This window comes from Malaclemys terrapin, chromosome 2, assembly GCF_027887155.1.
Source record: "Malaclemys terrapin pileata isolate rMalTer1 chromosome 2, rMalTer1.hap1, whole genome shotgun sequence".
Taxonomy (NCBI): domain Eukaryota; kingdom Metazoa; phylum Chordata; order Testudines; family Emydidae; genus Malaclemys; species Malaclemys terrapin.
In genome coordinates this window covers 102,847,332-102,865,050 of record NC_071506.1, presented here as the reverse complement: position 1 = coordinate 102,865,050, position 17,719 = coordinate 102,847,332, and the positions used below count along the sequence as shown (strand labels likewise).

The 17,719-nt window shown below is 39.0% G+C and overlaps 1 protein-coding gene across 3 annotated transcripts in view; it reads right to left on the bottom strand.

Moving 5' to 3' along the window:
- ATP9B (ATPase phospholipid transporting 9B (putative)) overlaps nucleotides 1–17,719 on the bottom strand; it is a 291,535-nt gene that overhangs the window by 63,407 nt on the left and 210,409 nt on the right. For all 3 annotated transcript variants that reach the window (XM_054019115.1, XM_054019116.1, XM_054019117.1), the window contains exons 13-14: nucleotides 14,658–14,800; nucleotides 4,381–4,493 (exon numbers count right to left, since the gene is read on the bottom strand). In XM_054019115.1, the coding sequence (XP_053875090.1) occupies nucleotides 4,381–4,493; nucleotides 14,658–14,800 (256 nt within the window). The remainder of the gene's footprint in view (nucleotides 1–4,380; nucleotides 4,494–14,657; nucleotides 14,801–17,719) is intronic.

Sequence of the window (17,719 nt, the reverse complement as noted above, 5' to 3'; positions counted from 1 at the left end):
CTCCACGCTCTTTTATGCTTGCCCTAGTCCAATCTGTGTGTGTGTTCTGGGCAAGTGGAGAAAGGAAAAGGAGGTGGTAGAGGCATGCCTATCTCAAACCAGGGGTGTCAGTGGGCCACTTCACCTTGAATGATCCTTTTGAGCTTGTATTTAGTTGTGATGCTCTGAATATCTTTACCAAACCCAAAGAAGAGCTCTGTGTAGCTTGAAAGCTTGTCTCTCTCACCAACAGATGTTGGTCCAATAAAATTACCTTGCTCACTTCGTCTCTCTAATATCCTGGGACTCACACGGCTACAACACTGCATATATTGACATTCCGCCGACGTGCACAGGCAGAAATTGTGGAAAAACAACATCGCTTGCCTCATAACCTAAGTCGTGCAGAACGCAATGCCATCCACAGCCTCAGAAACCACCCTGACATTATCATCAAAGAGGCTGATAAAGGAGGTGCTGTTGTCATCATGAACAGGTCTGACTACCAGAAGGAGGCTGCCAGACAACTCTCCAATACCAAATTCTACAGGCCGCTTTCCTCAGATCCCACTGAGAAATACACTAAGAAACTGCACCATCTACTCACCATCTACTCCCTACACTAACACAGGAACAAATCAACATACCCTTAGAGCCCCGACCGGGGTTATTCTATCTACTACCTAAGATCCACAAACCTGGAAATCCTGGACGCCCCCATCATCTCGGGCATTGGCACTCTCACTGAAGGACTGTCTGGATATGTGGACTCCCTACTCAGACCCTACGCCACCAGCACTCCCAGCTATCTCCGTGACACCACAGATTTCCTGAGAAAGCTACAATGCATTGGTGACCTCCCAGAAAACACCATCCTAGCCACCATGGATGTAGAGGCTCTCTACACTAACATCCCACATACAGATGGAATACAAGCTGTCAGGAACAGTATCCCTGATGATGACACAGCACAACTTATTGCTGAGCTCTGTGACTTTATCCTCATGCACAATTATTTCAAATTTGGTGACAATATATACCTCCAGACCAGTGGCACCGCTATGGGCACCCGCATGGTCCCACAATATGCCAACATTTTTATGGCTGACCTGGAACAACGCTTCCTCAGCTCTCATCCACTCATGCCCCTTCTCTACCTACGCTATATTGATGACATCATCATCTGGACCCATGGGAAGGAGACCCTGGAAGAATTCCACCATGCTTTCAACAGCTTCCACCCCACCATCAACCTCAGCCTGGACCAATCTACACGGGAGGTCCACTTCCTGGACACCACCGTACAAATAAGCGATGGCCACATTAACACCACCCTATACCGAAAACCCACCGACCGCTACGCCTACCTTCATGCCTCCAGCTTCCACCCCGGTCACACCACACGATCCATCGTCTACAGCCAAGCACTGAGGTACAATCGCATCTGCTTCAACCCCTCAGACAGAGACCAACACCTACAAGATTTTCACCAAGCATTCTCAAAACTATGATACCCACACAAGGAAATAAAGAAACAAATCAACAGAGCCAGACGTGTACCCAGAAGCCTCCTGCTACAAGACAGGCCCAGAAGAGAAACCAACAGAACTCCACTGGCCATCACCTACAGTCCTCAGCTTAAACCTCTCCAACGCATCATCAGTGATCTACAACCCATCCTGGACAATGATCCCTCACTTTCACAGACCTTGGGAGGCAGGCCAGTCCTCGCCCACAGACAACCTGCCAACCTTAAGCATATTCTCACCAGCAACCACGCACCGCACCATAACAACTCTGACTCAGGAACCAACCCATGCAACAAACCTCGATGCCAAGTCTGCCCACATATCTACACCAGCAACACCATCACTGGACCTAACCAGATCAGTTACAACATCACCGGCTCATTCACCTGCATGTCCACCAATGTTATATATGCCATCATATGCCAGCAATGCCCCTCTGCTATGTACATTGGCCAAACTGGACAGTCACTACGCAAGAGGATAAATGGACACAAGTCAGATATCAGGAATGGCAATATACAAAAACCTGTAGGAGAACACTTCAACCTCCCTGGCCACACAATAGCAGATGTAAAGGTAGCCATCTTACAGCAAAAAAACTTCAGGACCAGACTCCAAAGAGAAACTGCTGAGCTCCGGTTCATTTGCAAATTTGACACCATCAGATCAGGATTAAACAAAGACTGTGAATGGCTATCCAACTACAGAAACAGTTTCTCCTCCCTTGGTGTTCACACCTCAACTGCTAGCAGAGCACCTCACCCTCCCTGATTGAACTAACCTCGTTATCTCCACACTGATATATACCTGCCTCTGGAGATTTCCATTACTTGCATCTGAAGAAGTGAGGTTCTTACCCACGAAAGCTTATGCTCCCAGTACTTCTGTTAGTCTCAAAGGTGCCACAGGACCCTCTGTTGCTTTATATTGACATTGACATTTATTAATCACTGCTCCCCCCCCCCACCTGCCTTTTAATTTTTTTTCAAGGTACTTTCATCTTTCTTATCCTTTCCTATCAGGCCTCCATGATGCTGTGAGCAAGGGGAAAAAAGACAAAACAAAACCCCACAACCACCACCAAAATTATGCCAACCTTGCCCAGACAAGGAACAATATCTTTCTTGATCCCAAAATGCGATCAAAGTTAGACCCACAGCAAGCCTGGAAAACCAGCTCTGAAAACAACAAAATATAAGGCAAAATGGGTAGAGCAGCTTTCAGCAGCAAGGATGGTTACTGCATACCCAGGAATGCTTAAACTTAATGGGTAAGGGGGAATGCATATGGATGTTCGCTGGAGTCAATCTGCTTCCTTATGCCCCAGGGGTGAAAGTAACTTACAGGACTTACCGGTACGCCGGAGTCCTGAGTGGGGCATGGCCTCAACCGGAAGAGGCGGGGCCTTTCAAGATTTAAAGGCCCAGTCAATAACCCTAACCTTTAAATCACCCCAGAGCTACCAGCTGCAGAGGCGGCTGGGAGCCCAGGGGCTCAAGGGCGAATTAAAGGGCCCAGGGCTCCGGCTGCCGTGGCGCTCTGAGCCCTTTAAATCACCACAGGAGCCCCGCCACCGCTACCCCGGGGCGGCAGGGCTCGGGCTAGGGCTGCGTTAGTGGCAGCAGGGCTCCGGCAGTGATTTAAAGGGCCCGGATCTCTGGCTGCTGCGGGGAGCCCCGGGCCCTTTAAATTCCCGCCCGAGCCTGCCTGCCAGAGCTCTGGCAGTGATTCAAAGGGCCTGAGGCTCCCCGCAGTGGCTGGAGCTCTGGGCCCTTTAAACCCACTGGAGAAGCCGTTCCAGTCCAGCACGGCGTACCGGCTCTTGCCAGTACGCCGTACCATACCAGCTTACTTTCACCTCTGTTATGCCCTCCCCCAAAATGGTCACTGGATAGCAACAGGAGGCGGAATTCTACTCCACTCTCTTTTGTGCTTGCCCTAGCACAATTTCCATGTGTGTTCTGGGCAAGTGGAGAAAGGAGAAGGAGGTACCAGAGGCATGCCTGCCGCCAACCAGGACCCCAACAGGTGGCCATTCCCTTGACAGTCCAATCAATAACCTTTACCCCTCACATCAGAAAATGGGATGGGGCATCATAGTATTCATAGTGATAGCCACAATATCCCCTATTGGAGTGCACATGCACAATTTAGTTTCAAATGGGATACACAATAGACTATACTCATTGCTGAATGTAGCTGGAATTATCTTGCAGGGACTCTATCAAATACCTTGTTCTTAACTACATTAGGTTCCCCCACTTTTTTTCTTTCTTCTTTCTTTTAAAAAAAAAAAACAAAACCTTTATGTCTGTGTAATCCCTGATAAGAAATTTAATAGAATGTTCCTTTTTCTACTGCTTCCATCCTTATCCTTTTGACAAACCTTTTTTCTTTATTGCTTATGCAAGTTATCATGGCTTTACAATGTTTATGTCTTTGTGATGAATATCTTCAAATATGTAATTAATCTCATCAGCATTGTTCTAGATACAGTGCTATCTTTAATTTGTGGTCAGTTTGCTGCATGGCTTCTGTCTATGCTTCACCAGAGAAAAAAATATTGAATTTTCATCAATTAATAGTACTAGATAGAGGAAGAGTTCGCTTCCTAGACAGACAGTGGGCTATGAGAGACGTTTGGAATCAGGAAGGAATTCCATACCACATTACAGTATATTAATTTTAGGGAAGGCCAAACTGTTGCCCAAAACTAGGACCCTGAGGATGCCCTTTAAGGGAGGAGAGGGGGAACCTACAAATGGGAAAACTTCCACATCTCAATTTTTTAGACCTAAAAAACATGGCAATGCTCCATCAACACTGAGAAAACCTGTCAATATAAAGGAAAATAAGTTATAAAATGAGATACCTGTGAATACGAATTGACAATGTGATTCTGAATTTCATCCATTGTGTCTGTCCCATAAGACACAGTACCCAGATGGAGGCGCTTAAATATCATCTCATTCTGGGTAAGTGTTCCTGTAATAAAAATATCAGAGTGATCAGGAAAAAGACAGTACTATGCAAGAGATTAGTTTGTAATATTTTGTTCCTTTGGGGGTGGAGTACAGCAGATTATGAAGGAGTATCTCAAGAGCCCTGAGGACTTTTCCATTTTGTTATTTTACAGATATCAGTAAGCCATTGGTAGCTACTGTACTTGATGACAAGGGGAACTGGAAATGATCCCTTTGAAGCACATCAAGGCTATTCCTTAATGGCCAAAAGGGTTATCTTTGAGTGAAGCAAGCTGAGGGTCAGAGTAAGCTACCACTCTTTATTCCCAACTATTTGCAGTGACAGCAGGAGACTAAACTGGGACTAGAAATAAAGCTCAGGTATCGCACAAAACAGCAGAGACCACCATCAAAAAGCGACAAAACAAGCCAATTTAGTCCTTTTTTGGGTAAATTAGTCACAAGGAATTACAATCAGTTCAGTTAATTTAAGAAAATTAGTGCAGAAAAAGCAGGGTTACTCATCCTGGAGGAGTCACCGTTTCCAACTTCAATTTGGAAGCAACACAACTGGATATTTGTCCCCACTGGACTGATGGAAATTATCTAGACCTTCCTCAAGCAGTGATATTTTCATCTCAAATGAAAGTGAAAGGTAGTCTTCAATATAATTCTTTTTTTTTTTTTTTTTTTTTTTTAAGCAAAAAGCAAAGGGGAAAGAAATTTCCTTTGGATTAGTTAAGGATGTGCACTCAAATGAACTACTGCTGGGAAATAAATGGGAAATGAGTATTCTGTTTGTTTCTTTCTTACTTTCTCCATCCACATAACAGGGTAGATTTACTAAAGTGGCTGTATGTTAATGTTGCTGATGCTTTTGCTTTGGGTCTACAATGATGTAGGGTAGAGGGCAAAAAATAATAATTCAATGCCAATATATTAAAAAAGGGGGAGCTATTGGAGAGAAGGCTAATTTAACAGTTAATTTTTAGAAGATTGCATGGTTGTATCTAGCAATCAGCCTTAATGTTAAAAGTACTATAGCACTGTGCCTAGAGAAGCATACAGAGGTGCCTCATAAGAACTTTTCTAAAATTAAGAAGGGGTACAACGTCATGGTGTGGGGAAGGACTAATCATTTTCCAATGATCCAGAGAAACGGCCAGGAGAAATCCAACTATGATGAGGAAGCAGTGAGACAAAACAGTCCACGAACTGGGAAAGATAGTGGTTTTTGGTGAAAGCCACCTAGTTGTGGAACTCCTGACCACAAAAAGTCAGGATTAATTCACGTCTTATGTCTTTGTAGAGCACAATGTCAAAGGCATTTTTAAACAGGGTTTTATCTATAGAGACAACAGAATGCTAACTGGTGAGTTTTCTTTCTTCTATAGATATTGTACTGCCTTCCAAAGAAGACCCATATATTTAAACTTCACCAAGAGAGAAGCTGAGAAGATGGCCCTACCAGGAAAACTAGAAACCTTGGAAAACTTGTATTTGGCATCTAGATAACATTGTGACTTGTGCTTTGAAAATACAAGTATAGGTATGGGTGAAAAAAAATCAGTACACCTCTACCCCGATATAACGCTGTCCTCGGGAGCCAAAAAATCTTACCACGTTATAGGTGAAACCGCATTACATCGAACTTGCTTTAATCCGCCAGAGCGTGTAGCCCCGCCCCCCTGGAGCACTGCTTTACCAAGTTATATCCGAATTCATGTTATATTGGGTCACGTTATATTGGGGTAGAGGTGTATCTTTCTGGTTGTAAAAAGTGACAGAGTCCTGTGGCACCTTATCGACTAACAGACGTATTGGAGCATAAGCTTTCGTGGGTGAATACTCACTTCATCAGATGCATGTGGTGGAAATTTCAAGAGGCAGGCAAGAATCAGTCTAGTTGTAAATACCTTCATGGTAACAACATATTGCCACAACTTAAACATACTTAAAATGGATTATGCTTAGAGATCCAGTTTTTAATATTACATTTTCTGTGACACTCTGAGCCACAAAAAAAAAAAAAAAAAGATTGTCCAGTTAAAAAGTCTATGTGTAAATAATACAAGATAAAAGATCTTTTTTAGGTATCTGCATCTTAAAAGTTCAATTGCAACACTTTGCATTTGGTCAAAGGGTAAAAAAAAAAAAAAGGGATGTTGTGTGTCAAACATGCCTCTTACCACATACTTCTAACAGTATTCCATGATATGTATGAAGAAAGACTTTCTGGCAAACAGAGAGAATCAAAGTTGTCTAGAATAGGTCACTGGAAATTAACATTGTTTCCGAATTTGACGAATTTAGCCTATAACCAGAGTAAGCCTGGAATTTCAGAATCAACATAAATTGTATGTTTTCAGAGACCACTTTACATCTGTAAGGAACTATAGGGTGTCAGTCATGGAGTGACACTTTATGTTCACCACTGACATCCTTGATGTTTAGAAAGCTCTAATTGAAGCGTGGGTGGTTCAGGGTTCCATGATGAAGCATAACAAGGGGAGAGAGAGATCACCACCGGCTAGGTTATTCTGTTAAGCTCATAGAAAGATCATATATCATTTGTTATCTAAGCCTTACTGAAAATGAATAAAATAAACTACATTTTGAAAATATAGTCAGCCAAACTGGAATTAATCCAGTGTGCAGATATTCCCATTACATTCTCTTTTGCTCCTTGTGAGCATTTAAAGAGAGGCCCTAAGTTTCCTCTCTTGTGAGGCTTGAAATGTAAACATATTTTTGTGTTAAAAGGTTAAGAATAATACATCTGAGGTTTATTTAAAAATGATTTTTGTTTATGATGGCAGATGACTAAAAATCCACAAATAATTTAAAGATACAGTAAGGAATGCTTCACACTAAGATTTATTCCTATTTGTAAATGCTTATTTTTGATATCCTGTCTTTGTTCCAGTATGACAGTGCAACACAGCAAGTCATAGGAAGAGAGCAAGTTAAAAGCATCAGACACACTATAATTAGTGTTTAGAAACTAGAACTTGTTTAGACAGTTAACATCCAGTTTATGCCTCTGATATAGGGTACTTCCATTAGTGCTCTTCAGAGATATAGTCATGCTGTCACAGTCATAAATCTTCCTTCCCACTTATACACTGCAAGTCTACCACTCCCCCTGCCCGGTAATATACGAAAAATGAAATTTTGTCTCAATTTTTGTATACTTGTAGAGTAACAGTTAGATCATCACTCACTAAAATATTAAGAACATACACATTACACGCTGGGTATCGATTCCAAATATATTGTATTTTCTCTCAAAATTAACTAGAAAGGCACTCATGCTTCCTTTTGCTTAAATATTATCCAGAACCATTGCATATATACAGTAAAGTTAAAAAAGAAAAGAATTTTGTGAAAGAATTTTATTTTATGAAACATGTAGATTTTTCACAGAATGTAGATACAATTAGCCAAAATTCATATGAGAAATAGAACATTTCCAGGTGTAGTTGGAAAGCAGCACACAAAAAATGAAAACCTGAGGTAACCATTAAAAAAATAATTTGCAACTCAATTATCTGGTTGTCATATACAAATTGGTTTGCAAGGAAACTCTCAGTGACTTTAAGGCAAGTAAAGAGAAAAATTTTTTTTTTTGCTCTTATGCTTTCTGGGCAACTTTTTATGAAATAAAAATACTTATTTTATGTTTTCCCTTCAAAACATTCATATTTACCAAGTGACTATCTTTTTTTGGTAACTTTGTATAAATTCTGAAATTTAATAATCATGTTATGCTTCAAGATATGAAAACTCTATTCTCTTATTTGCGTATGGTGAATAAACATAAGGGACTAAGATATTAGTTTCTGAATAATTTAAATTTTTATTTTAAAAAGCTAACTTTCTTGTCTTAATGGCTATAAAACTTCCAACTGTGAACTGATGCAGTGTTACCTTCCTGAATTTGTAGACAGACAATGCCAGTATCTTTCCAGTGCCCATATTGTTACGAGCAACAGAGTATGCAGGCACTGGAATTATAGTGGCAAGAGAGTTCCTCCATGTTCCTTGGGAGGGAAGGATAGATAAATAGAAACCTCTTGCCTTCCCCTTCCTCTCAGCAAGCAGACGGCTTGTGGAGTAGAGCTCTGTACATCCTCTTACCTTGTAGCAATCAGCAGATGTGGTAGGGGGAGGGAAGAATGAAAGAGGAGAACTGAGTCCTAACACATAGAAGTGGGCTTTGAAGTTCCAACAGTCCTGAATCAATACTTGCACTTCTCACACTACTCAGTGGACTGCCATCTTTCCTTTTCTTTGATCATAATAGGAAAAACAATTTTGGGCAGATTACTTTTAGATATCTCAGATAAATTTTTAGTCTCTGTTCAAAAGTCTAATCCAGATGGAAGAGAATAAAAAGATGAAAAAATGATAATTACATCTTGCTACAGCTGCATAGATCTAATTTTACCATGTCTGTTCCCAAGATCTAATATTTATGGCTCCACACTCAACTGTGGATTGTTGCAAATTCTATCCATTGTGCAGAAAAAACAGAAGAGAGTTTTTCAACTTTTCAAAAGAGAAAAAAAATTGTTTTTTGTCTTCCAAAAGTACTTCAGACACCTTCCTGTAGAGCACAGTCCATCAACTGAAGCTGAATGCAAGCCAAAAGTCCATCCCTTGTCAACATTAAAAATTTGTTTCTAAGTTCTCCTGGTTGAATGATCACAACCCTGAACTGGGCAAAAAAATATCTTGCTAGTCTCCTCAGAATATGATGCCAGTTAGTCATGTCATACTACTTCCTCAGCAATAGTTTTCCAATAGTTACATTTTAGGCTTTAGTCTTCTAGCAGTAGATTACCGGTAATAAGTCTTGCCAGACCTTTAGCTGTACACCTCTATGAACATTTTAAATATCTGTAGTTTGTGCTTCTAACAGTTAGTTCGGTATTGTCAGACTTCTTTCTGTTCTGTCCCTCACGATGGATAATGGAGAAAACAGTGAAGATAAATTTACTGGTAAGTTTAGTTTTAACAGCAGTCTTTTACAAATGTGGTTTTATCTGATTTTCAGAATTTCCTTGGGGTGACTTGATTAATCTCCACTTATTTCACAATTTTTAAAAACAGAACTTGGCTAAGAATTGCTAATTTGAAAAGCTTGCAAATGCAGGAGGAAATGCAAAGCTCTTTTCAAAGATATCCAAAGAGCATGGCAGCCATCATATGGCCCATCATCAAAGTATATTCTTAACTTTGTTTCTGAATACAGTTACCATATACGGAAAATATCTTGACAAGAAGTTAGTGTGTGATTCCTAAAGAAAAATTTAGTATGCTCTTTATTGAAGCAGAGTTTTTGACTACAATTGTATCATTAAACACAGAGCAAAGCAGGCAAAGAGGAAATTAATTTCTAAGGAAAAAGTCCTGCAGGCATCATTCCCTGGGTGGCAACAGATGTGATTCACAACAGAGCAGTGGAGAATTTTTTTTTTTTTGAGAAGCAGATGCAGAGCTTTCTGGTCAAATATTACTAGATTGTAAGTTGGCCTAATACCAACATTCTAAAAGGCCACAATAAAACAGCAAGTAAGTACTTGCAATATATAAACATTAATAACTTTGCCAGGAGTTACAAGAGCATATAACCTTTCATACAATATGTGTACTTTGCTTGAAAGATATACTCGTTTAAGAGATAAAGGGCCAGATCCTGAAGCTGCTGTAAATCTGCATAGCTCTATGGAAGGTCCAGCTGACTATCTGGCACAATATTTTCAATGGTGAATTTTTGTCAGCAGTAGATATACAAACATTCTAAGAAGAAAATTGGGAAAAAAAATATTGGCCCCCTACTGGAGGGGAAGAGAAAAAGCCAATAGGAAGCATTCATATGCAGTACCTCCTCCCCTTTTCCCTGTACACCTTTCATAAAAACTATGTATGGCCTAAGGCCATTCAGAACTAACGGAAAAAGAAAAGAGCATATGATGTAGTCAGATAATAGCCATTGAAAGGGGTATGTCTATTCCTTCCTGTGGAGTGAAGTCCGTGTTAATAACATGGTTTAATTACTACTGCTCAGAACAATATTAACTAATCCCTCTGTTCTCTTTTACTCCCATCAGCATGATCACACAAAAATGGAAGCAGCAGAATAGCTAATGGTAGTATGCACATTCTTTGGTGATATTTTTACTTCTGGGGTGGTGGTGGCAGGGGCACATAAAGAAAACACATGAAAGAAGAGCCCCTCTGTCGGTCTGACTGGGGATCCATTGAGCTGCGGCTGAGGACTACTGTAGAATCCCAACCACCAAAGATTCTCCAGCTTTCTCAGCTACTTCTCTCCTTGCCCTCTGTTCATGCTGCATCCTTGCTGGTCCCATGGATTGTATGGGGAGCATGTGTCCTGAGAAGGACATATTTAATCTGATGGGATTTTTTTTTTTGGTAATTACTTGGTTCTCTGTACATTTTGATACTGACCAAATGCATTGCGGGGAGGGGAATATTGCAAATAATTCTCTCAAAAGATTAATTTTCAAACAAAGGATTGCTGAAACTATACTTTACTAATATTAAAGTACATCATGCCACATTTACAGGAGACAAAATAAGAAGTCCATATTAATACATTGGCCTCTAGCAAACGGCTTGCCCAGAAAATTATCAATCTCATGACTCTATGCATCTGTTCGACTGTTACGTGTAAAGTATCTCATTTGATCCAAAAATTCCCTAAAATGTTAATTACAGAACTCAAATGCAAGTCTATGCATTAATAAATAACTATGCTAGGAAGACTGTTTGTGTTTGTTATAATTGAATACTTTGGCTGTCATCATGAATGGCAGAAAGCTTGCAGTTTTGCACTCCGAATGTCAGAAACGTTCAATAAATATAGCCAAATATCTTTGTTTTTCCCTTGTGATTAGGATCTTCTTGTACCCTGGAGAGGATAAAATATCATGCTCAGCTGCCCTTGGAAAACACTGGAAACAGCATTTCCCCCCCCATAATGGATGACGCCTTTCTGTCAAACTTATATGTGATTCAAGTCCAAACAACATGGCATTTTGGGTAATGGATGCTATAATTAAAATGTGAGTCCTAAAAAACCTGTTGTTTTAGTGGGTGTTCTTAGTAATGGCTTTGTTCTACATGAAGATAAAAACTCCCTAACAAAGGAATTAATGTATTGCTTTAATAGGCTGCACCCTGAGTTAAGTTTTAAAATTTATGAGTTCTCTGCAGCATTGTTCTTTAAACAATGGCATTGTCAAATGCAACCAGTGAGAAGATTAAAGTTCTCCCAGCAGATTAAGTACAAATTATCTGTCCTCCTGTTTCAGCATCATTTGTTCATTTATCACATAACGTCTAGTATTTCTGGTCAGTGTCAATATGCTCTGCATCCTTGCAGTTAACAGATGTCTTCTCTTGTCGAATGAATTACTTTATGTTTCACGCACTGGTGGCCGCAGATGTGTCACTATAGCAACATCATTAATTTCAGATCTTACCGGAAACATGCACTCCAATCAAACCTAATTATACCACATTGCTTTCTTGTCCCACAATAAGGAAACTATAATGCAATTATTGGGATACTTCATTTTCTATTCTACTGTGGCAAATGAGAGAGCCACTGTGATGGACGCTTCTTGTCAAAAAGCTTATTGATGAAGCACAAACCCAATTTACAATCATACAAAGGACTACCTTGCAATTATGTTAGTAAGGTAATGCTCCTTAGACTCAACAACTAATTCTTAATCATTCCAAGTAAAGCTTGGACCACAGTATAAGATTTGTGCAAGCTGTTTTCTGTATTCTCTTTTCATTTTCAATATTGAGAAACCTGAGGTCTTTACTTGTATAGAAATAGGACCACCCCTTTAGATCTGATTTTATAAGATCAGTCACCAGGGTGGGCTACAAGAATTGCTGTGCTTTTTTTTTTTTTAAACCTTAAACATCCAAACCTCAAGAGGGAAGTTAAATAATGAGAGTTATTTAACAAGTAAAAATTAATAATAATGTTTTGTTAAAATGAAAATACCAATTGTTCTAGACAGCTCTTTTGAACTATTTATAATCATTTAAAGGTATCTCAAGACAGTTAAATACAGATTCTATTCATTCTCTCAATTATATGTTTAGGTTTGGGATAAATCTTAGACTGAGAGACCAAATATCAGAATTAGGTAAGCAAGTTATAGGAAAAGATGATAAATCTGGGTTAAGATCCCTCACCAGTACCTGACAGTTGTGTCTATGTATCTTTGACACAGATCAATTTAAAGTTAGCCAAACAATTTGTCTTTTTTAGTTCCTAACAGCATTGCTATTTTATAACCATTTAAATCATTAAATTACAACTTTAATCCTTCTTTCAAAACTTTGAAGACAGTGTTTGGATAAGCCCTTGATTTGACAGCTAGCTATCTTCCAAACGATGTCTTAATGTATTCCACTAATCATTTTAGATATGTGTCTCTTTAGCCACAAGTACACTCCAGTATTAAATGTGTACAGTGAAAGATTGGCACACAAGTGGCCTCTATTTTTTAAAATAATTCAAGCTAGTGTGATTGCAATTTGTATGATGTGGTGTGGTCTAAGCAAAAATCAATCAACGTAGTTTCTGTGGGTTTTTTTTTTTTAAGTGACTCATTCAAATATGTGCTTTTAAAACTTTCTTTACTGGATTTAATAAAATAAAATAGTATTTTACAGCTGTAAACCTAAAATTCCATGTGACAGAAAGAATCTATATAAACATTTCAAGGATAACCACCTTTATGATTCATTATTATGTTGTATTGTGCTGATCTGCTAAGTGTTTTTGATTGGTTACTTTGTTACTGGCTCTTCAACTGAAGTTATCAAATGATAGCTTTTTTTGAAGAAAAAAATGTAGCTTTCAAGCAGAGCTGGTCTGGAGCCAGATCTGAAGAAGAGCTCTGTGCAGCCTGAAATTTTGTCTCTTCCAGCAACAGAAGTTGGGCCAATAACGGTTTTGTCTCTCTCATATCCTGGGACCAACATGGTTACAACACTGCAAGCCTTTTTGTCTATTACAGTTTGGAAAGCTATTTTCATATTTTAAAATGTATTCTAATTCATCTGCTCAGAATAAATGTGTATATTTTAGTAGATTGATTGATTCAATCCCAGAGAACTATGAAATGAGTAAATGAAACCAACAAAATAATGCTTTTTACAATATCCAACCACTACCACATTAACTAACACACAGCTAAGATCTATATTACAGTAAGTTCCTCAAATTTTTGGCTAAGACTGTAGGGATACACTATGTGAACATGTTTAACTTTTAATAGGTAACAGAATATGGTTTGGTGGGGCTCATCATTTAGGATTTTGTGGCTTATGAAGGGGGCTAGAGGCCAATAGAATAGATACTAAGAACACAACACTGGCCCAAATTTACACTTTACATACATACTTATCCTTCCAAGCTATTCTGCTAAGGGCTAGTATGGATAGTTGTGTTAATTTTCCCAACATGCCAAATCAAATATAGTAAGGGAGTGCAGCTTAGAACATGAAAATGGAGCTGCACAGCCCAATAGTGGCTCAAGAAGAAATCGATAAATTGGTGTTAGGAAAATGGAGCATCAGAAGTAACAACAGATGACCATGACTTTGCTCTCCCTAAGAAACTGCTATTTTGGGGAGGATGACCTTTATGACTAGCTGTTTTGGCAAAGATTTGCTTTCTTACAAACCAGTCCTAACTTTGAGTCTTTTAAAAATATTTTCAAGGCAATGAGGTTGTAAGGGCGCACACAGATAAAAATGGCAGTATAAAGGCTAAAATGGCATATAGCATCTTTTGGCGTAACTCACATGGATAATTTATGCCATAATTCTACAAATACTAGCAAATATAATTTACTATACTGAGAGGTCTCATTGAAATCAAGGGAACTATTCATGGAAATAAATTCTGTGTGGGGTAATAAGGACTTGAAGAATCAAGTCCATAGGCCCTGATCCATCAAAACATGTAAACACGTGCTTAATATTTAACTTAAAAAAAAATCAGTGGCTGTTTATCCTGTTACAAGGAAATAAATTAAATTAACATACGGAAAAAAGATTCTTAAATATAAAAAAAAAAAAAAAAAAAAAGAGATGATTCTGGGGAAACTGTAGCCACATGTACCTGTTTTATCCGTTAGTAAATATACTAAACGCCCCAACTCCTCTGGTATGGTGCTAGTTCGTACAACGGTTCCAGGAATATTGTCATCCTTCATAATCATCCACCCATAGGCTGCTTTGCCCATGTCCAAATTCACACGTAAACTGCAAAGAAGAGTATATCGTACTCAGTGTAAACGCAAGACAATATCTTAAAAAGATGACAATTATAACCATAAAAAGTTATAATTGAACTAAAAGCTGCTTTTATCATAACATATCAGCAAAATCTTGAAAAATTACTTTTATTTGAACTACATAGTGAGATTATAAACTCTTTGTAGTAGGAACAGTCTTTTTGTTCTTGTTCCCCTATGCCATGTCTGGAGTGCTAGGCACTACCACAATACAAGTATATATTAATAGGTCTACTTGGCCTTTCAAAGAACTATAAAAAAATTGCAAGTGGTTAGAGATATAATTTAGTTACTGTATTGAAAATATTGATTAAAATGTAATGATGCATAATTCAGCACAATTATATAAATTTTATAAACAATTTCAAAGATTCCATCATTTGTTGATTATAAAAGCTATTTTCATTTTGTGATATGGAGACACATATAAGTTAGCATGACTTCCCCTTCACAATGCAACCAATGTGCAAAAGGCACTGTAAATGTCCCATCAACACTAGCTAGCTTTTGTTTCAGAATACAAGATTATGACTAGCGTCCCAATCTTAAAACCAATGAATTACACATCCTTTCCCAGACAAGTCAGTCAACCAGAGTTGATTTCAGTCCTATTTCTCTTGCTGAAGATCAAATTATGACTTCATTTAAGACTGTCTAATACAGTGCTGTCTGTTTAAAAGTGCTGCTGGGGACAGAATACCAGCAATTCCCTTAAGATTCCCAACATGCCATCTTACAGCAATACCAAGATGGCAGAAGTACTAAAAACCTTTCAAATGCTTCCCATCTGTACCTTTGCCATCATAGTGTAATGGATACGAATGTTGTTCATGCACAAGCGACTGTGACTCACCTAAGGGGATAATAATTCACAGATACCTACAGGCCATGTAGACAACAGACATGCTTAATCAGAGTTGTATGATATTCAGCATTTTCAATACACGTATTTTCATAGTGAAATAAATGTTCATCCTTTCATAATTTGCTCAGCAAAAGACTACTTAAGGCTCAGGTCAAAAGGAAAAACAGGCTTTTCTGGACACTGGGTTTTTTTCCTCTCAAAGATAATTTCTCTGCTATCTCCTTAGTTCCTTCCTTGCCAATTGTGTAGAATCTTGATCACCTGGAGGTGAATCACTTGGAGATTTATCCAGAATAGCTGGAACAATAACTTCCAGCTTCTTTAAGCCACAATAAAATTAGTTTAAACAAGTAGGACAGGCAACTGAATAGGGGACTAATAGATTTCTCTTTTTTAAGAAACAATTATTGGTTCATTAGAAGTACTATTTGTTTATTTTTATTTTGTATAGTGTATCCCAATCCCAGATCTTTCTTCTGATGCTTAGCAGGAACTGCATCGTCTCTATGTGTGGCCATCACCTAGCACATTGTTGACACTACCAAAATACTAATCGTGATAAAAGCTTTGTACAATTGTTTTTAATAATAATTGTTCGACTTGAGCTTCACAGCAAGAGAGGGTACAAGTACCCCTGAATGAAAAGTCTCATTAGATAAAGATTTTTGAGAGAGATGATGTGCTCAGTGCTGTACAGGCGCCACATGTTCGGTTCTTATATAATACTACTTTTAATATTTCCTTTAAAACACTTTTATGCAGGAAGAGAATCTTGATTATATGACAAAAATTATCTTAAATTCAACAGTTCAAAAATAGTTGAAAGGTGTCAGGTGACAAAAGCCCACAGGTAAGCATAAAAAAAGTGACCTTAATAGAGGGCTAGATGCTGGGGGGACATGGAAAATTACAATAGGGTCACTGCTTCAAGCAACAAGAGGGAAATCAACTGGGGAATATGCTCAACGACTTAGATGTCTCTACACAAATGCTAGGAGTATTGGGAATAAACAGGAAGAACTAGTACATAAGCTAAATTACGACTGGTGTCACAGAGATTAGGTAGGATCAGTCTCATGATTGGAATATTTATATAGGGGGGTACTGCTTGTTCAGGAAGGAAAGGCAGGTTAAAAAAGCAGGTTTTGCATTGTTGTGAGGTCCAGAAGTAGGTGAGAAGCAGAGCAGTTGAAAGTCTCTGGGTTAAGATGAAAGGAGTAAAAAAGTAGGGGTGTTATCATGGTAGTGGTCTACTACAGACCACCAAATCAGGAGGAGGAGGTGGATGAGGCATTTTTAGAACAAATAAAAGAAAAATTCATAACATAAAACCTGGTTGCAATGGGAGACTAACTACCCAGGACATCTGTTGGAAAAGTAATATGGCAAAATACAAAATTTCCAGTAAGTTCTTAGAACGTTTTGGAGTTTTGTTCCAAAAAGTGGAGGAAGTAACAAGGGGGACAGGTTTCTTTGCTATGCACAGCCAGGGTGTTAAATCTGTGGCTCTAGAGGGAGACTGTGATAAGAGGAAAGTATATATTTGATTATGAAATGGAAGTAACTTCCCTGAATCACACGCATGTTTAAACTGAAAACTTTTAATCAGCCCCTCACTGCCTCCTCCCCAACTGCCTTCCACCACTTCCCAAACGTTTCCAGGAGAATTTGATGGGAGAAGCCAATGGAAGCACTCTAAGCAGCTGCTGTCCCCCTCCCCTGCTGCAGTTCTTCCTTTGGCTGCTTGTTGCTTCATTGCCCGCTTCCCTTATGGGAGCCAAAGGGACACAGAAAAGAGCTTGACCTTACCCTACAAAAGTGCCTAGTACAGGATAGCTCCCCTATTCCCGTCAACCACCTATGGGAAGACCAGGATGGGGAAAAATAGGAGAAGCTGAAATCCACCCACCAGTTACAGCTCCCTGATTCTCTGCTACAGCCCTCATATAGAGAAGAATGGCCTGGGGCCTCTTTAACTAGCAACAGCTAGTAACAGTCCCCTAGGTGTTGCACACTAGCTAA